This window comes from Lupinus angustifolius, chromosome LG04, assembly GCF_001865875.1.
Source record: "Lupinus angustifolius cultivar Tanjil chromosome LG04, LupAngTanjil_v1.0, whole genome shotgun sequence".
NCBI lineage: Eukaryota > Viridiplantae > Streptophyta > Magnoliopsida > Fabales > Fabaceae > Lupinus > Lupinus angustifolius.
The window spans coordinates 17,112,878-17,132,918 of record NC_032012.1 but is presented as its reverse complement, the minus strand read 5'-3'; the positions used below and the strand labels follow the sequence as shown (position 1 = coordinate 17,132,918).

At 34.8% G+C, this 20,041-nt stretch overlaps 3 protein-coding genes across 3 annotated transcripts; all 3 read right to left on the bottom strand.

Moving 5' to 3' along the window:
• Positions 12,770–14,527, bottom strand: LOC109344661. The gene is made up of 4 exons (XM_019583415.1): positions 14,084–14,527; positions 13,735–13,976; positions 13,386–13,631; positions 12,770–13,169 (listed from the first exon to the last, which is right to left on the bottom strand). Exons 1-4 carry the CDS (start codon positions 14,525–14,527, stop codon positions 12,770–12,772), a joined length of 1,332 nt encoding a protein of 443 aa, XP_019438960.1.
• LOC109344660 lies at positions 14,620–17,050 on the bottom strand. The gene is made up of 5 exons (XM_019583413.1): positions 16,795–17,050; positions 16,407–16,637; positions 15,323–16,285; positions 14,845–15,190; positions 14,620–14,728 (listed from the first exon to the last, which is right to left on the bottom strand). Exons 1-5 carry the CDS (start codon positions 17,048–17,050, stop codon positions 14,620–14,622), a joined length of 1,905 nt encoding a protein of 634 aa, XP_019438958.1.
• LOC109344659 lies at positions 17,146–17,667 on the bottom strand. Its single transcript, XM_019583412.1, has one exon. The coding sequence runs from the start codon at positions 17,665–17,667 to the stop codon at positions 17,146–17,148; it is 522 nt and encodes a 173-aa protein (XP_019438957.1).

Sequence of the window (20,041 nt, the reverse complement as noted above, 5' to 3'; positions counted from 1 at the left end):
ATATTCCCATGGTTTACATTGTTGAAGCTTCCTAGTTGCTTCTGATCATAGTATCCACTTTCTTGGCGTGAATTTCATATATTTTCTTGACAACATTTTTAATCATCCCTTTATAAACAGGGTCTTGAAAACGGGTTATAAAAATTTTCAAAGCATGATCACAATCTTGCATGGCACTAATCTGAGATGTATATTTGTTCTGCCATTTCTTCTATTTGTTCATGTAAAAGAAATGTATATTTGAGAAAGAAGCCCCATTTGAGGTTGAGCCTTTTTGTTTACGAGTTCTTGAAGAACTTTGATTGTTTCTTGATTGATCTTCTGTTGACTTGGGTTATAATTATCTGCACCTTCTGCATATGCATAATTGTTCTGTGCATTTTGGATATCTTAACTGCTTGTTTTGATTATGCTTCAATTGCTTCTCTGCTATTGATGAATGGCTTCAACATGCCTCCAATAATTTCTGCCACCCCTCAAACTTTGGGACCAAACATCATTTAGAATCTTCAGTAAGAGAAGAGAGTCAAGAAGAGGAAGCTTGGTCAACTCATGCAAAGGATGAAAAGGAAGGAAGCCGTGACTCTGCCATGTTCATATTTCCTCTTGAAGGTTGGTAGGATTCCATTGTGACACTGCACACCATGTTGTTGGAAGAAGTCTTTTTTTCATGTGACATTGCTTTCTCCATGTGAATCTTGGCAACATTAGTTGCATCATTAGCATGAATGAGTGTTTGGTCCTTTGTACCACAAGTCATGGCAAGTTTATGCTTAATTCGTTGAAGCTCCTGAGTGACAGAGAGCAATAAAGATGATTATGAGATTTCTTGAATACTCAACCATGGCAGCTTTACTCATTGACCTTAAGAGTGAAGAAATGATGCAATAATGTCATCCACAAACCCAAGTCCTTTTCTTTCTTCAAATAAAGATTCATCCTCATCAATACAGTGTGGGTGATAAACTTTTCCACAACTCCCATGATCGCATACACCAATTTTGTCACCATCTTTGCATTCAAAACACCAATCGTCGGGTTCTTCGTGTTGTTTCTGAACATTGCTCTTCTTAACTCTCTTAGACATTTGAAAAATGATGTGAAGCACAAAGATTAGAGACTATGGAATGGATGTGCAGAATAGCCTTGTATACAATAGATTTTCTAGCCTTCTTGGAAGTGTAACTCTTGTTTTGTTTTTCCTTCTCATCCACAACATTTGTTGGATCATGGAAGAGAAAGATAATAATTATTGCGGAGAATGCGCAACAATGATGATCAAAACCTCCAGAGTGGAGGCTCTGATACCATATTGCGAAAATAATACGAAAGCATAAAATGAATATTATGATATTTCTCATTTTTTGAAATGATAAAAGAGAGTGTTGTTTATATACAATGCCTTGTAAAGCAAGCAATGCAACTAACCTAACTAACTCTCTAACAAACTAATAAACACATGTTGTAAAACAATTCAACATGTATTAAATGTGTAAAACGTGTAAAATGTACAAATTATAATAATTGTTCAACCAATGCTTCACTTGATTTTCTAACCAGTTAATCGATTAACAAACCCATTTAATCGATTAACTATACATTTAATCAATTAATTGTTATTGTTGTTGTTTTGTTTTCATGGTGACTTTGTTCTCCAATAGAGCGCATATAATTATTTAATTATTTTCATTTTTAAAGGAATTAATTGTAACAATGTTAAAACTTACTTAGCATTAGTTTGAGGAGATGTGTTAAATATATTTGGATTAATAAATAATTATCTTATCAGAGATTTAGTTAGTTTTATTTTATTTAAATTTATCTATGATTTATGTTTATCTTTTTAATTATTATTTGGGCCATTACTATCTTATCGTTTTTAACAACTTTTACCTATTTACCTATAGGATATTAGATCTCTTAATAAAACAACAACAATTTTTTTTGAATGACTTGGATGTTTATAATCCTCAAATATTATACAAGTTGTTGGAGATATTTTGACAGTCGTAGCTTCTCCTATATTCATTCGATAAGAGTAATGAAGTCGTTGGTTTATCTTTAACGTGCTTGACATTTTCTTTATCTTTTGTGTAGTGGCCATATCATAATCGCAGACTCTTTCTACATGTTCGACAACTTTTTTCCTGTTTTTAGCTACAATCCTTTAGTTTTGGAACTAAATCACTTTAGTATTATCCTTAACTAGATAATATGATTGGTTGTTGAGATATGACCTAACCATCAAATATTTTTTGTGCAACAGGATTCTCCTAATATCAACTTCAAAGGGATAACTCTGAATAAGTATTAAAGCGGTTTGCTTCACCTCTCTTGAGGAAATCTTTCGTCTTTGTCAGGTCGACCTTAAGGTAAATTTCTTATATTTTTTACTTTATAGACATATGACCCTTTCATGATCATTTTGATGATAATTACTATATATTTATATGAAGAGTGCCTGTTTACATTCAAGTTAAGTTATACTGGTTACACTCAATCTTTCAATCTTCTCCATTTCTTTATGGCGCTATCACCTTTCAATCTTCTCCATTTCTTTTAACCTATCAAATACATCTCCGCTGCGCAAGTAAAATTGGCCTAAACAACATTTGGCTCAGCCAAAACCAATTCTGACCCAACCAGACTCGGCTAGCCCAAGCCAGCCTTGGCCAAGATCACACAGACTCGTTCAGAGTTAGCAGATCAGGCCAGGATCAGCCAGACTCGGTCAGAATCAGCAGACCATGCCAGAATCAGCCAGACAGGGCTAGAAACACCTAGGCATGGTCAGAACATCCAGCCTAGGTCAGGACTGAATCCTGACTCAGCCAAACAGCACCAACCCACAAATTGGCTCGGTCCAAGAGCAATTTGTCCAGGCCAGCTTTTGTCTACAATTTGTCTCAGCCAAAATAAAGCCAGCCTAGGCCATGGTTCAAGCCATCTTGGCCAAATGTGATACACCATCCAAGAACGACCACAACGATGAGCCTTTTACCTAAGAGGTTCACATCACGTGGTATCAGAGCCACTTCTTCTTTGGTGTCTAAACCACTTGTGGTTTAGTAAGTATCAAGCCTTTTATTATTTTTCTTTGTTAGTAAAAATATGTGTCAAAAACAAAGTGTCAAACCTGTGTCAACCGAAAAAAATTGTCCAAAAGTGTCTATCCAAAAAAAAAAGGAAAGAAATATGTTCCAAACAAAGTGTTAAAAATGAGTCAAAAATATAAAAGTGTCCAAAATTTTGAGTCAAAAGTGTCAAGTGCAAAATTGTCAAGCACATTCGCATTGTATGTCATGTTTATAAACCAAGTCCAAGCTTTCCAAAACCAAATGGACCAAATGAGGATAAAATTGGATAGGAAACTTACTATAAAAGAAGACAAAATAAAGGTTCCAACCTTTATTGGTAAAAACGATCCCGAAGCTTACTTGAAGTGAGAAATAAAAATGGAGAATTTCTTCAGTTGTGATTTATACAATGAAGAGAAGAAAGTCATGTTGGCTACTTCAGAATTTAAGGATTATGCCTTAAATTGGTGGGATCAAATCCAAAAGGAGAGGAGCAGATGTGGTGCCAAACCAATTGGTACTTGGGAAAAATTGAAGAATGTGATGAGAAGTAGGTATGCTCCAAAGGCATATCAACAAACCGATCACAACAAAGTGCAAAGCCAACCCAAACCAATCCAAATAAAGTTTGAGGCAATAGACTTCTCAAGGGAGTTAAAAAGGGCATTACAATATGCATCCACAAAAACCAAAAGAGAGCCCAAAATCATGACTGAAACACTTGTGAGTAAGGGAGATTTAAGTGAAACACTTGAGAGTGAGGAAAACACAAAGAGTGCAAACACTATGAGTGATAAACAAAGTGAGATTAAGAGTGCATTGGTTACAAGAAAACCCTTGTACCTATCCTCTTGTGGGGAATTTTTTTTACTACTAACCATGCTAATGAAAATTGTTTGTCCATTGTTGCTAACCATTTTTTGCAGGGTGTTGGTGAATTATTTCCTAAAGAAGTTGTTAGTGTTCTTCCTATTCAGCAACGTGTGGAATTTAGTGAAGAAGTGGATCATGTGCATATGTTGAAATCAAGCAACGTTGACGAATCAACTTTGATGGTGAAAAATGAGTGTTATGTTATTATACATTTTTTGCCATTAAACGATATATTTGTCAATGGGATGATCCAAGATGAATATATTGAGAGTTGGAGTGCAAGAATCTTGAACATTGCTTTTGATCCGGGAGGATATGGCTACTTGAATTTGAGGTTAAATTCTCTTCAAGAATGAGGGGATGATGTGAGCCAAGATGGGGTGACCCAACTTTCATTTGGTAAGTCCTTAAGATGACCAGAAACCAAAAAATCTGACTTTGGCCAAGAAGATGTCAAAGCCAAGTAGGCACCAGACCAGACCAAGTTTATAACTAAGCTGACTAGGAGCAGGGCCATATGGTTTGGACAGATGCACCAGGATGTTGGGCAGATGCACCAAGATGTTGGGAAGATGCACCAGGATGTTGGACAGGAGCACCAGGGCGCTGAGCGTATGCATTAGAGCACTGGGCGAGGGACAAATCCTGACCGAGTCACTAAGCCAAGTCTGACCGAGGCACATGGACCAAACCTGATCAGGGCGCTGGGCGCAGGACCAGGCCTGACCGAGACAGGACGCACCAGGTTGGGCGTGGGCGTGGCCAAGCACTGAGCCAGGCGTTGGGCGCACAATCTAGCTAGCTAGGCATGGCAACTTTGGCCCAACCATAAGTTGGCCAATTTTGGTCCAATGAGTCACGTGGGACCCATGAGCAATTTTGGCACACCATTTCCATGTGGGATTTGATTATCTTCAACATATTTTAATTATTTATTTTCAATAAATTGCCTTGTAATTCATGAGTAAATAAAATGCCATTAAAATGTAACCACCATAATTAAATGATGGAGGAAATGTGGTTGTTGTATGTGGGCTAGCCGTTGGTAGCCTTGTCCACCCGTGCAGCTGAAAGACATTTGGGAAAGTCTCTCTGTTTGGGAATCCGATGCAAGTCAAGACCATGAGCTAGTCGTATGCTCATTTAACACACTTCTTGACCATGAAGAATCAAGAATCCTATGTTTACATTTATGCTAACCGTGTAGACCAATTGAAGATATGAATCAATATTGATCAGCATTCAATTATGGTCGTGGAAACTTTATGAGGGCATTATGACATGTTTTCAACCATGTGCTCAAAGGAATTACCCTCAAGGCCATGAACTTCAATGATGAATAGAATCCGAGGTTTCTAGCCTTCAAACCATGGACAATATGAAGAATCACATCAAAATGGAATCATATGATAAAGCTAACATTTATGTTAGTCAGAAGAGCCTTAATGGAGGAATTATTTCATGGTTAACTCATATGATTCAATGCTTAGTCGTGGAATCAATATAGGATCAATGCAAGAAATGAATCCAATGTGTCCAAGACTTCACTACCATTATGCACCCGTGCAACAATAGAAGAAGGGAATCCAAGGCTCATCAAAACTCCTTCAAACCGTGGAGCACAAGAAAGAACAAAAAATGGCACCTTATGTTACTCATTATTTGTCTTTAAATGTAATAATATATGCTAACTAAATATGTGAGGAATATAATCCATAGCCATGGCTGTGAAACACATGTATAAGGCCTTGTTAGTGTGTAAGTTCTTAGTCAATAAGCATCCTATGTTAGATTGCCATAAAGTAGTGCTTTAGGAGTCTTAATTAGGCAAGTTATTAGGCATTATTTCCATTGTAATTTCGTGGAGGCAAAGCAAGCCAAACCAATATATATATATGTGTGTGGAATTATGGAATTAACACATTAAGTTGAAAGTTGAATTGGGATTGTTTTCCTCTTTAGTTGAGCATAAGCTCCTAAGACCATTCTTGGCGGAACCAAGAATTATCAATCTTATCAAGGATCCTTCCTTGTGGCGATTATCCATTGGCTTATCAAACAACTGAATTGTTTGTGGCGCCATCACCTTTCAATCTTCTCCATTTCTTTTATCCTATCAAATACATCTTCGTTGCCCAAGTAAAATTAGCCTAAACAACATTTGGCTCGGCCAAAACCAATTCTGACCCAACCAGACTCGGCCAGCCAAAACTAGCCTTGGCCAAGATAAGCCAGACTCGGTCAGAGTCAGCAGACCAGGCCAGGATCAGCCTGACTTGGTCAGAATCAGCAGACTAGGCCAGAATCAACCAGATTCAACTAGACAGGGCCAGAAACACCTAGGCACGGTCATAACAGCCAGCCTAGGTCAGGACTGAATCCTGACTCGGCCAAACAGCACCAGCCCACAAATTGGCTCGGTCCAAGAGCAATTTGTCTAGGCCAACTTTTGTCTACAATTTGTCTCAGCCAAAATAAAGCCAGCCTAGGCCATGGTTCAAGGCATCTTGGCCAAAGGTGATACACCATCCAAGAACGATCACAACGATGAGCCTTTTATGCAAGAGGTTCACATCAAACATTTAATGTCATGAACCTATCTCAACAATCTTGAACCTAACTCATGAGTAAAAGCATATTAAAGTCATTGGCCAAAAGCGGACAATATAACCAATAACATATTGAAGTGTGGAATGCAAAAATTGTTGAATATCAGGATAAGCCAATTTTAACTATGTTGAAGGATTTGATGTGTTATATAATGAGGAGAATAGGACAACACAAAGTAGGATAAGGAATTGGAAGGAGAAGTTGTTGCCTATCCAATAGAAAAGGTTGGAGAAAATAAAACTTGATAGTTTTAGGTGGACACCTACATGGAATTGAAATGTTAATAGCCAAGCATATGGGGTTAAGCATGGGTCACTGAAGTTGGGGGTCAGCTTGACAAACTAGACACGCACATGTCAAAAATGGCAACTCACTGACCTGCATTGTGAATAAGTAATTACGATAATATCATTTAACAATGACAGTCCTGAAGACTATGTGCATCATTGGCCCACATTAGATACTTTCAATATGACTTACTTATATGTCATTAACCCAATAAGCAGTCAGGGGTTATGGGTTAGTGAAAATCAGAATCCAATACCAAATCCACTAAACCTTAAGAGTCCAATTGATAAACCAAAGAAAGAGAGGATAAGAGATGTGAAATCAGAAGCTGCACCTATTTCTTCATAAAAAATGCAAAGGTCATGGAAACCAACATGCCCAAAATGCATCCAGCAAGGGCATTATGCCAAAACTAGTCAAGGTCATAGAACAACAAACAAGAAGCTTAAGAAGAATGAACCATGATTAGAACAGATGCAGGGTGACTTATTTCAAAATAAGTAATTTACATAAATCTTTATATATCTAAATTATTTTGCAACCCTTATTTGATAAATGGTACTTTATATGCATGTCGTTTGTAGCAAAGTCAAGTTGGTTCGTCTATAATAGAATTTGCCATACAACCTAGAACTGTTAGATACCCTGTTATGTTGGTAAATATAGAAATCATGACTTAATTGGGACTTAACTGGGTCATACTAGGAGTACGTATAATCCCAAAAAAACCTTCAGCTTATGCCACCAAGAACAACAAGAATGAATTCAAAGAAGAATGATCTCTCTCATTTGATATTTTTAGTTTGATAAACTCTTTTATTATGTTGAAATCATTTTGTTTTCATATAAAAGTGTAATTCATCAATGATCATTCATGATTCATTAGTTATTTTGTTTAACTTTTTTATTTTAGTCAACGTTTGTAATAATACAATTTGGTCACTTTTTTATACATTATGTTGTCAATTGTTGTTTATCGGTTATATATTATACAATCATTTGTTATAAATTATGCATCATGGTTAATTCATCTCAAACATAGTGTATATACATTATGTCAAACACAACAAAAATACTAACATTATGTTGTCATTTGTGGTAGGCCTATGTTGCCATAGTGTAAATTATGCAAGAGCATTAATAAGAATGTAATCAAGAAGGGTATTATGTTGTCACAATGTATATACATTATACCAAATACAACATAAATAACAACATGATTTGGTCAAAACCAAGTTCATTTCATTTCATTCATAACAATGTTAAATACATACACATAACTTAAACCATCTTCAACAAAGAACAGAAATACCTGTCTAAATTGAAGCAAAAATACATATAAAAGTAACAACAAAGAACAACGCAGCTACAAGCATACCTGTTTTGGACCACTTGACATTTTATTTCATCGTAATTTGAATTTCATTGACATTAGCTTGAAACTAATCTATGTGCATTGCATTGTCCACCATACATTCTTCATTCACTACTTCAATTCCTTTCCAGTCTTGCATTCACATAAAAATTGAAACAATATTTATTTTCCTCCTATAAAACAATGAAAATGTCACAAAAGGGTATGGAAAGAAGGAGAAAACATAGAAATGTGGAAAAATCATAATTTTGAAATAAGGACAACCATAAAAATGCTTCATTGGGTTCTTAAGAGTTGTTGATGTGTATACAACAAACCTACTACAGTGGCAGATTGGAGGAGAAAACTTTGACTTACATTGACACCTATTAGCGACACTGGAGTTGCTCAGATCAGGGTTACTATAAGTGCTAAGATCGCCATACCTTTTCTTGTTCAATGACTTAGAGTTGTTATTATAGGTTGTACATAGGGGGTGACTGAAACTCGATTTTTTTCCTTTATTGGTTTTAGGTGGAAGAAGACACCCAAAACGATGTTATTTTGGGTTTTAGTTTTTTTTTTTTTTTAAATTTAACCCAAAATGATGTCGTTTAGTAAAAAAAATTAGGTTAAAAGTACCAGAAAAAACACATAGACTGCTAATACATGACACACACCCACATGGACAGAAAACATCTTGCCAATTCTATAGTTAACGACTCATGTTGATCAAGCTGTTAACATTAACTGATGAGTATGGACTGAAGGACTAACATGGGTCCTGGTTAAATATTTTGGGGACTAAATTGATAATTTAAATTTATTAGGGACTAAATTGGTAAGATCAAAAAACATGTAGGACCAAAATGGATAATTTCTCAAAAAAGTAATTTAGTAAAAGTTCAAATACCTTGGAATAACACCACGTGTTCCACCATAGACTGTGGCACAATGCATTACCGCTCGACATATGCACAATGCATCACTTCTTCGATAAGTCATTTTTTCTGTTTTTGTATTCAAAATAATAATGCACATACGAAATAAAACAATATGTAGAAAAGCATGAGATTTCATTGCTCGGTTAGCGGACATTCGTCAATGAGGATTTCCTCTCTTGATGTAAGAAGATGTCTCACTTCATACTCTTCCCTCTCTCTTTTTTCAATGGAAGTATCTAAACCCTCATACCTTGATTGTATAAATTACAATACTTTTGAAGAATATAAACTCTCCGATCAATATTTAATTTATCTGAATATAAACATGCAAAGATAATGTATGAGTTTCTCTCTAATGTTTATTGGAACATTTCTCTCTTTTAAAAATGTGAAAACAAAACTGAATTATGAATCAATGAATAAATGCATTGTGTGAAATTTCGAGCCTTTAAAAACAATTATTTTCTAGTTTTTGTTACTAGTTAATTGATTAACACTAAGTAGAGCTGTTAGAACAGGCTACCCGAATGTGTTCGGGTTAGCTCGTATAGTGTTCTGGCTAAACCAGATCGGGCTAAAATGTCCAGGTATAATATAATATATATATTTATATCAAATTGTAGTCCAATCACATCCTAAATGGTTGTGGAGTATTGTAGACCGACCCATATAGTATTAAAAAGTATTTATTTAAATTTTAACTTGTTAATCTATTTTTTAAATATATATGATTTGATATTAATGTAGAACTTTTTTAACATAATTATTATTCCCAATTCAACCAAACTCATAGATCTAATGTCTTATGTTTGAATAAAGACGTGATGTCAACTATACCTATATAATTTTTAACATAACACATTTATTAAGTTTCTCAATTTTATTGGACTTTCACTTCCTAACACAATATAAGTTATGACTTTACTTTAATATATAAACTTTTGGACACTATCAAAAATAATATATGTGAGATTGTAGTAATGATAGTATAGACTCAAGTTCAAAAGGAACTCTATATGTCAATGTATAACTTCTGATATATGATTATTATTCTTTATTTTTTGTACAAAGATCTTTTCTATGCAAATTATCAACACCTTCATTATGAACTCGTACGAGTTAAATTTGGTTGTAGACAGTTCTCTATGTAAACAATTATGACGACTTTTAGTTTTGTTGTAAAAATTATTGTTCTTTATTATGTTTTCGTTGTAAAAGTTAAATCTAATTAAATTCACACTTAAGAAAGGAAAAGTGGAATCTATATGGTTTAATGTTTCGTCTCGTTTGATTTGATACACTATTTTATCATTGTGCTTAAAATGTCATTTTATAAGATATGACGAATAGTGTAGTGTTTCACTTTTATAACATTATTGTAATATATAAATATTTATCTTATAAATATTACTATATTTTTTATTTAAAATTCATAGCATCAATATTTATTATCTATTTTTTATTATAAGTTCATAGTACTATTATGTTATAAAACAATCTTCACCTAAGGCTTATTACCAAGCCAAAGGTCCCAAAAAAGAATAAAGGGATAGCCTAAACTCGTTCAGGTAAGCCCGGTCTGAACTCGTTTTTAATATAGCATGGTCGGTCTAGAATAAAATGCCCCTATTCAATAAAACTACCTAATATGGTAACCAATCCTTGTGAATTTTCGGGTTCTGAAAGGCCGACCTGACAGAGCCCACCTGTTTTAACACGTCTAACACTATTTCATGATCTAATATTTATTTTCAACAACTCACAATCGACTAGCATTAACACATGATCGATTATTTGTTACACAAAACAACTTTACAACAACAATCACTAGTATAATTAGTATAATTGAATCATATTGATTATCCTCTCATAATTGATGCATAACCAATTTTCTAGATTGAATAACTCACTTTTTAGAAAACATCTCAATCTAAATATTTTAAATCATGCTACAACGAGTGTTTTATGTTATTTAGGATTCTATCTCATTCATACTATAAAAACTAAAACCCAATATAAATATTAACCTAAGAGAATGTTAAGTAAATCCTAGCTTTTGTCATCATGAAGTTTTGCCTTTGACTCTGTGTCCACCAAAATATGTGATGAATATGCCTTCAATGTTGTGCTTTTAGTAATTAGCACATGAAGTAGTTACAACCCCATCTAAATAGAAGACTACGTGAACACTTTCACCTGAAACTTTTAAATTCGTGCTAGCATAGGCAAGATTTCAGCGAAAATCATTGTTTTAGGATCTCATACTCTATTTATAAGCGTACAATGGAAGCACTCCCAAAATGGTTAACCACAATTCACATTATTTCCTATTGAAGTTGGACTCATTAATGAGTTTGGGCCGAAAAGGCAATACAACAATATTTATCGGGTTCATTCAATGCGTGTAAACCTATAGATATGTTTTGCATATTTGGGTTGTAATAAAAAGCAAATAATATTAACCTGTTAGTGCATATTCCAACACCTTTTAACGCTCCTTATTCAAACATATAAATACCTTCCCTAAAAATCAAATACCAATCATGTATGCATAGTAAAAATCACAACGTAAAACAATGATAAGGGAAACAGATGAGAAAAACTGACATTGGAAAAATGAAAAGCAAATAACTTCATATCTCCAACAGAAACATAATAAATTGCAGATAACTTTTAAACTTAAAATAAAATAGAATAAAGCAGAGACAAGCAAATAAAGACAAGGGCTAAAAATTACAATGTGAACGTGGAGATCATAATGCAAACATAGAAAAGGGCCAAATCAGTTCTTAAAGTGACTATGTGAGTACAGTAGACTGGAATGCTAGATTCAACAGTGTCTTTAAAGTGTTGTGGTAAGTGATGAGTTACAAGCATAGTAGTTAAGATTGTGATTTAACTCGTAGGATCGGTAGATCGTACGAGTTTTCCAGAGCTAGCGAGTCACGTGCCTACTCTGAATGCGATCTCACCGCGACCAGTGAGTTTTCCGGGGAAGATCATAGGATTGAATATCGTTGTCTCCTTGTGATTTTCTATTTATATTGCAAAAACCCTATATTGCAAAATTCCTATATTCTAAATCGGTATAGAAGGGGAAACTCATGACCCAAAATCATTTGACTTGCCCAAAATTCTTCTAAACCCTAAATAGCAAAATAACAAACATATCATAACCAGAATAGAAGTAGAAGCTACAACCACAACCAAAAGCTCCTAAGACTTCATTTTTAAGTTTCCTTATTTTTTTTCTATTTTTTTTTAATTTAGCAACAGTGCCAAGGCACCAAACCAATTTATTAAACCAAAGAGAGCAACAACAAAGAAAGAAACTAAGAAATAAATCTAAAGTTAGGAAGATTTAAACTATTCCTATTAACTTCATCCAATATAAAACTAGGAGCATGATTCCACCATTCTATGTTTTGGATTGATAAACCAAAATTAGCAAGTTGATCAGCACAAGTGTTTCCCTCCCTATAAATATGAGTAGCTACCCAATTCATGGATGAAAGAAGCTTTTTGTAGTGATTCCATTTGATTAAGAGCTTCCAAGGGGGATTGGCTTTGTCATAGAAGATGTCCACCACTATCATTGAGTCACACTCCAACCAAATATTGTATCAACCCTTTTGATGAGCAAATCTGACAGCAAGAATAGCAGTTGTTAGCTCCACAAAGAAAGCATCATTGCAGCCATTAAAGCAAGCAAAACAAGCAATAGTTTGACCCTCATGATTTTTGAAAATGCCACCACCAGCTGAAGGACCATGGCTACCTCTAGCTGCACCATCCGTATTGATTTTGACAGTTGCTTGGTCAGGGGGCAACCAAATGACCTCTATTATTTTAGGAGCCTTAGAGTAGTTTATTTGAACCTGAAGATGTCTCAGTAAAGCAAAGTCAGCAATTGAGTTGTTAGCACAAGCATTCGAGTTGTTACCAGACAAAGAAATTGCCAACTTTATCCTAGACAAATCTATAGGAAAACTGATAAGAGTGTTGTTGAATCTAGCTTGATTCCTGCAGAACCATATTGTGTTGATAGTATGAATTATGGAAGCTATGATAGCCTGCTTGACTTGCTCACTCTACTTCCTTTGACTCAACTTCAAAAGGTTTGTGATGGAGGAAATGTCAAGAGTAGTAGAAAGAATGGAGCTCAACCAATTCCACACAGAAACTGAAAAAGAGCATTGGAAAAACAAGTGCATAGTAGACTCCTCTTCTTTTCTGCACAGGTTACAAATAGAAGCCATAACACAACCTCTTCTCTGAAGATTTTCATTAGTTGCCATCTTGTTATTGAGTAATCTCCAAGTTGTAAAAGATTTTGAGGGAGGAATTGCAGCAGACCAGATAGCTTTACCCCAATTGTTTTGGACTGAACCAGGATTCATATGAAGGTAAGCAGCCTTGGCAGATAACAGTCCATCAGAAGAATTTTTCCAAACCAATTTGTCTATTTCACTATTGATAATGATGCTGCAAATCTTTGATGTGATAATTAGTGATCAGAATTTGAGGAATGATCCAAGTATCATTGCTGATAAAATCAACAACAAAAGCCTTCAAATTAGTATGGAACTGTAGAGGAATATTGAGAGTATCCACTGAGGGTTCCCCTAACCAGTTGTCAAGCCAGAAATTTGTTTTGTGACCATCACCAATTATCCAAACAGAATTCATGTGCAGGATGTGCCAATTTGCCTTGATAGCATACCAGATTGAAGACTTGAAGTATCTGTTTGAAGGTGTAGGATTAGATCCAAACCTTTTCCTGAAGAACATTGCCCATTCATGATTAGAATTGATCATTTCCCAAACAAGCTTTAGCAAAACAGCATGATTTATCTTTTTCAAAGATCTGATGCCCAAGCCTCCTTCCTTCAGGGCAGGCAAACATTTTTCCAAGCCAAAGTGACAAGCTTCCTCACCTCAATATTTCCAGACCACACAAAGTTTCTTATGCAATTTTCAATGTGTTTAAGAAGAGAACTAGGCCATGCATAGATGTTGAAGCTATAAAGCAACATGCTTTGTATTACAGATCTAACCAGCTCTATTCTGCCCCTGATTGATAGCAAAACCCCTTTCCAAGTAGCAAGCTTGTTAATTATCTTATCAACAATCCTCTGCAGATGGATCCTTCTTGGTTTACCAAGGAAAATAGGACCTCCTAGGTAAGTTAGGGGCAAACTTCCAGCAGAAAATCCAAGAACCTGAGCCGTAGAAGCAATTTTTCTGTGAGATGAAGATGTTGAATAAAACTTACTCTTTGAAGCATTGACACATTGACCAGAAACTTCCGAGTAATTGTTAAGTAATTGGTTGATTTTGAGAAGCTCTTTTTTTCCCTTTGCAGAATATAAAGATATCATTTGCATAAAGGACATGTGAAGGAGTTTTAATGCCTTTTGGACCCTCAATAGTGCTAATTTTCCCCTTAACCATCAGCTTAGACAACCCTCTATTAAGCACATCCTGAGCAATGCAGAAGAGGAGATAGAGGGTCTCCTTGCCTCACACCTCTTGTACACTTGAAGAAACCAACCATTTTACCATTAACATTAATGGATAACCTGGCAGAATGCAAAATGATTTGAATCCAATTTCTAAACTTATAATTGAAGCCAAACTCACACCTCTTGTACACTTGAAGAAACCAACCATTTTACCATTAACATTAATGGATAACCTGGCAGAATGCAAAATGATTCGAATCCAATTCCTGAACTTATAATTGAAACCAAGCTTTTGAAGAGTGAGCAGCAAGAAATCCCAATCAATGGTATCAAAAGCTTTCTTGATGTCAATTTTAATAGCTAAGTTTCCACCAAAAACTTTGTGATCCAGAAGGTTTATTGCCTCAGAAGTTAGACATATACAATCATTGATTTGCCTATCTTTGATGAAGCCTCTTTGCTGAATTGAGATAATCTTAGGAGCAATGTTTGCCAACCTATCAGCAAGCACTTTAGAAATGATCTTGAATTGGAAATTAGCCATGGCAATGGGTCGAAAATCTTCAATTTTATCAGCTCCTATGAATTTTGGTATTAGCACCACATTGTTAGAGTTCAAGTTAGGTAAGATGTAATCTTGAGTAAAGAATTGCAGAGTAGCTCTACAAACATCAGGTCCGACTATATGCCAGAAAGCCTAATAAAAGCTACCACCAAAACCATCAGGCCTCAGAGCTCCATCCCCATTCATGTCAAAAACAGCAGACTTGATTTCATCATGAGAAGGGATGGATGAAAATTTGGAGTTATCAGTGTCAATGATCATAGTAGGAACTACAATGTTAACCATGTCATTATGCACAATGTAGTTAGGGGTAGCAAAAAGATCCTTGAAGTAGTTCAACACCAAGTTTTCAATCTCAGATTGATCAGTAATTAAGCAACCCCCTGATCTGAGCATTGTTAAAGACTTGGTAGAATTCTTGATCTTTGTGACTCTATGAAAGAAACTAGTGTTTCTGTCTCCACTAGTATGCCAATTAAGCCTAGACTTTTGTCTCCAGAACTCTTCCTCAATTGTTAAGGCTTGCATAAGAGATTGTTGAGCAGCTCTATCAGCCTCCAAGTTATCATCATTAGGGCCATTCATAGCTATATTATTCTGGATAAAATCCACTGCTTCTAAAGCCAATTTCACATTATCCTGCACCAGACCAAAGACTTCAACATTCCAAACCTTGAACTCTTTCTTTAACAACTTTAGCTTCTGAGACAAGATAGACATACTGCAACCAATGATGTCTTTTTTCCAGACTTCCTCCACCAGTCTAGAGCAATCATGGTGGTGCATCCACATCTTTTGGAATTTGAATTGAGGTTGAACTCTTAATTGACCATTATCAGAGTTTATCAAGATAAGATGATGATCATAAGAGATTCTTGGTAAAGTACAACAAGCCACTTGAGACCAAGAATCTATCCATTCATTGTTGCACAAACTCCTATCTAGTCTTTTTTCTGTTAAGGCATTTCCTCTTCTTCTATTTGACCAAGTAAAAGCAGCTCCTCTGGTCTGCAAATGAATGAGGTTTGTAGAGTCACTGAAGTTCTTAAAGTCAACACAAGGACTAGATGGAGTTAATCTTATTCCTCTACACTCATGATTACCCAACACTACATTGAAATCACCAAGACAACACCAAGGACCATGGCTTGCAAGAATCAACAACTTGAGTTAAGAATCAACAACTTGAGTTCCTCCCAAAGAGCTCTTCTAAGCATTTGACTAGTATACCATAAACAACAGCAATGAACAAGTCTTTACCCTCCACTGAAACAACCATAGAAACCTGCTGGAAAGAATTAGAGATTACTATTGGAGCAAGATGCAGCTTGCAAAGCCCCCAAATAGAAGGAATAAGGGGCCCTCTATCATTGACAAAAAACAACTTGAGATTCAAAGTTGTCCAAAACCATTGAGGAATGTTATCCTTCACTATCATAGGCTCAGATAAGAAAACTAAATCTGGTTTATGAGATGAACACAAATTTTTTTAGCACCAATTGAGTTTTGTGATTCCCTAATCCTCTACAATTCCAATAGATGTTGTGGACCTTTTCCAACTTATCCTTTTTCTTCTGTTTTTTCTTTTGAGACCTAGAAATAACAGTTGTGAACCTACTTTCATCATCCACTTCTTCATCAATACCCTCATCAGCCCAAAGCCTGCCAAGCAATCTCATGTCATGAGCAGCTCTAGGATTATTCATTTCTTCAACCACTTGAAATTCCACTGCTTCATTAAGCTCCATTCCAAGTAATGAGTCTTTTGCACCAATAGAAAATTTTTGCTCTAAACCAGCTAAAGAATCCTCAACCACAGTTGCATCAATGTCAGCCATAACCTCTACAGTTTCACTATCAAAATGTTGTGCCATTAGAGTATCCTCAACTCTGGTGACATTTTGAAGATTAACCTCCTCATTATGGTCTATTTTTAGATTTATTACAAAATCCTTTTCAGTGTTTTTTTTCAAAACCTTCTCCACCACTTGCTTCTTCTTTGGTAGGGGGCAGTTGTAGGTACCTCCTTCATCCTTTTTCTGCAATTAGTAACCAAATGACCTATGGTTTGGCAACCATTACAGAACTGTGGAAGCTTTTCATATTCAAGCCTAAAAAAGAAGGCATAGCCTTCTCTTTCCACTAGGATCTGGTTAGGCAAATCAGACTTCAGATCAATGTCCATTAACACCCTTGCAAAATGTCCAAAAGTCCGATTGTTTGTAGCATCATCAAGAGAGATTGGTGTTCCTATTCCACCTACAATGGAGAAAATGATTCTTGGGCTCCAATCCTCTTGGGGTAAACCTACTATTTTTACCCAGCATTGAACATGAGAGAACTTCTGCAAAGCTGGGTTGAAATTCAGAGTCCATAGATACAATCGAAGGAAACCTGGATGCAGATTCCAAGCCCCTACGGCACAAACAATTCTCATATCATCAAGGGATGAGAATGAAAAATCATAATAGCCCCGTCCCAAGGATACCATGCTCCATTTCCCTATGTTACCCCATAGTGAGACCAACTTAGCCCTAATATCCTCAAACTTGATAGGAGTATCTCCTTTAGAAAGGATGAGTCTCCCATGTAGGTGGGTTTTGCACCGCTTAAGACCTTCTTGATAATCCTCTTCAGGAATCTTTATAGCAATAGCTTCACCTTTAATGCAAGGTTGAGGCAGTTGGGAGAGTGTAATATCACTTGAGTTTCGCAAAGCTTGTGCAAATGACTTCTTCAAGTGGATTGAAGGTGATGGATTTCATTTCCCAGGTGAGTTTTCAGTGTATCCTAAGAAGTTCCACAGAATGAGGGGTTCAGCAACGTGCATTGTTGCCATTAAAGAGTTTCTAAGAAAGTTGGAGAAGAAGAAGAACCCTAGTAGAGTATCCTCCAACCCCCTAGGAAGAATTCTCTATCAATTTTATTAATTATCTTCCTTATTATTATCATATTCATCTTCATCTTCAACATATTTGTTTTCCTTATTCTCTCTAAAGTGATATTCTTTCTCTCTTTTATGTTGTAATGTGTAATGGGAGAAAAATAGTGCTTACTGTACTGTCTTTATTATGTTCTCTCTCTTCTTTTTATGTATTTTTGTTGTGTTATGCTTTTGTTAAATTTTGTTTTGTATGTGTCATAGTCAGCACTCAAATAGACTTTTATTTCACTTTCGACATACATACTATTATAATATACTTGTAGCCTACATAAAACAAGATATTTCCATATACATATTATACATATATATATATATATATAATTTGTATGTTATATAATATTAGGCTTTTATATTTATTGGTGCTTTTTGTTATCAAACATTTTAGTTGATTGTATTAACATGCTAGTTTTACAATTATGTGAGACCTGATACTTTTGTATGCATATATTTTGATGTTGGAAGTTTAAGTTTTAAAGTTGAAGTTTTTATTATTTTGTGTATATGTATGTCCAAAAAAATTAATATTTAGTAGGATCTTACGATCCGTGTTACAATCACACGTTTTATGTTTTCATCTACCCCTTCCGATTTTACATAAGATCTCAATCTTGTCAACTATGGTTACAAGTGTTTGCTTGAGAAAGCATTATTGATTATGACATGTTCAACAATGTTTTCTCAAGCAAGATTTGCTGATTGCATCAAATCTCTACTTTCAACATCAACTACTAGAGCAAGTGATGTTGATTCTCATAACAATATTGGTTATATATCAAACAATACTATTATATCAAACAGTTCCTCCATATATATCAAACACATCCTGCAACACAAAACACATACGCTAAGCCAGAATTCACATTTAACAACGGTCTTTTAACGACGCTTTCTTGCACAACACTGTTAAATATAATACGAATGATTAACAACGTTTTTTTAAACAAACGTTGTTAAATTTGATAGGTGGATATAGCTTTAACAACATTTTCTTCAAGAAGTGTTGTTGTATGTTTACCTAAGATATTTAACAACATTTTTTTTAAGAAAGTGCTATTGATTTGAATCTATTTAACATAGCTTCCTTAAATAAGTGGTCTTAAAGGTAACATATCAACAACACTTTTTATAATAAGTACCGTTAAAAGTCATATGTTCAAAAAACACTTGTTTTAGTTATTACTTAATACGTATTTATGAAATTATTTAATTTTATTTTGAAAGATATAACTCGAGTAAATATTACACAAAAATAATCCAATTTGTTAACAAAAACTCATATGCTAGTTTTTCATATATAACACAACTTGGTCATACATAGACAAAAAATGCAATTGTTTATTCCTTCAAAAAAATTCTAAATCACCAACCAATACAACTAAAATAGAATATTAAAGTATGTGATTTGACACAACAAAAAATCATATTTGGTAAATTTGTTGAAAGGCGTAGTTCGGTGGTTATTTTATTTTAGTTGGGAGTTTTCTTCTCTCAACAAATCGTCCTGACAGCAGTGTCAATTTGTTGAAAGATTAATATTTTCATTTTCGTTATGTCCTTTTTGTAAGTAAGAGAACTCGATTTTATTCTTTGTTCGCCATCTCGGCTTTTTTGAAATAAATTCCAACGCCGGTGTAATGGTTTCAAGAATATTCCAGTTACAACTTACTTTCTTAGTAATTATGTAAATAAGTCATTCCTTTTTTGCCCCATCTCGGCTTTGTTAGAATAAATTCTAACGCCGGTATAATGGTATCGAAGCAATTACCTATTACATAATTATTAAATACATTTGAATACCATCTTGATTTTGTGGAATAAATTCCAACATCGGTTTAATGGTATTCTAATATATAAAAGTGATGAATAGTTAGTTGTTAGATACAAATAAATAAATAAAGAACAAAAGAATAATAAATTTAGT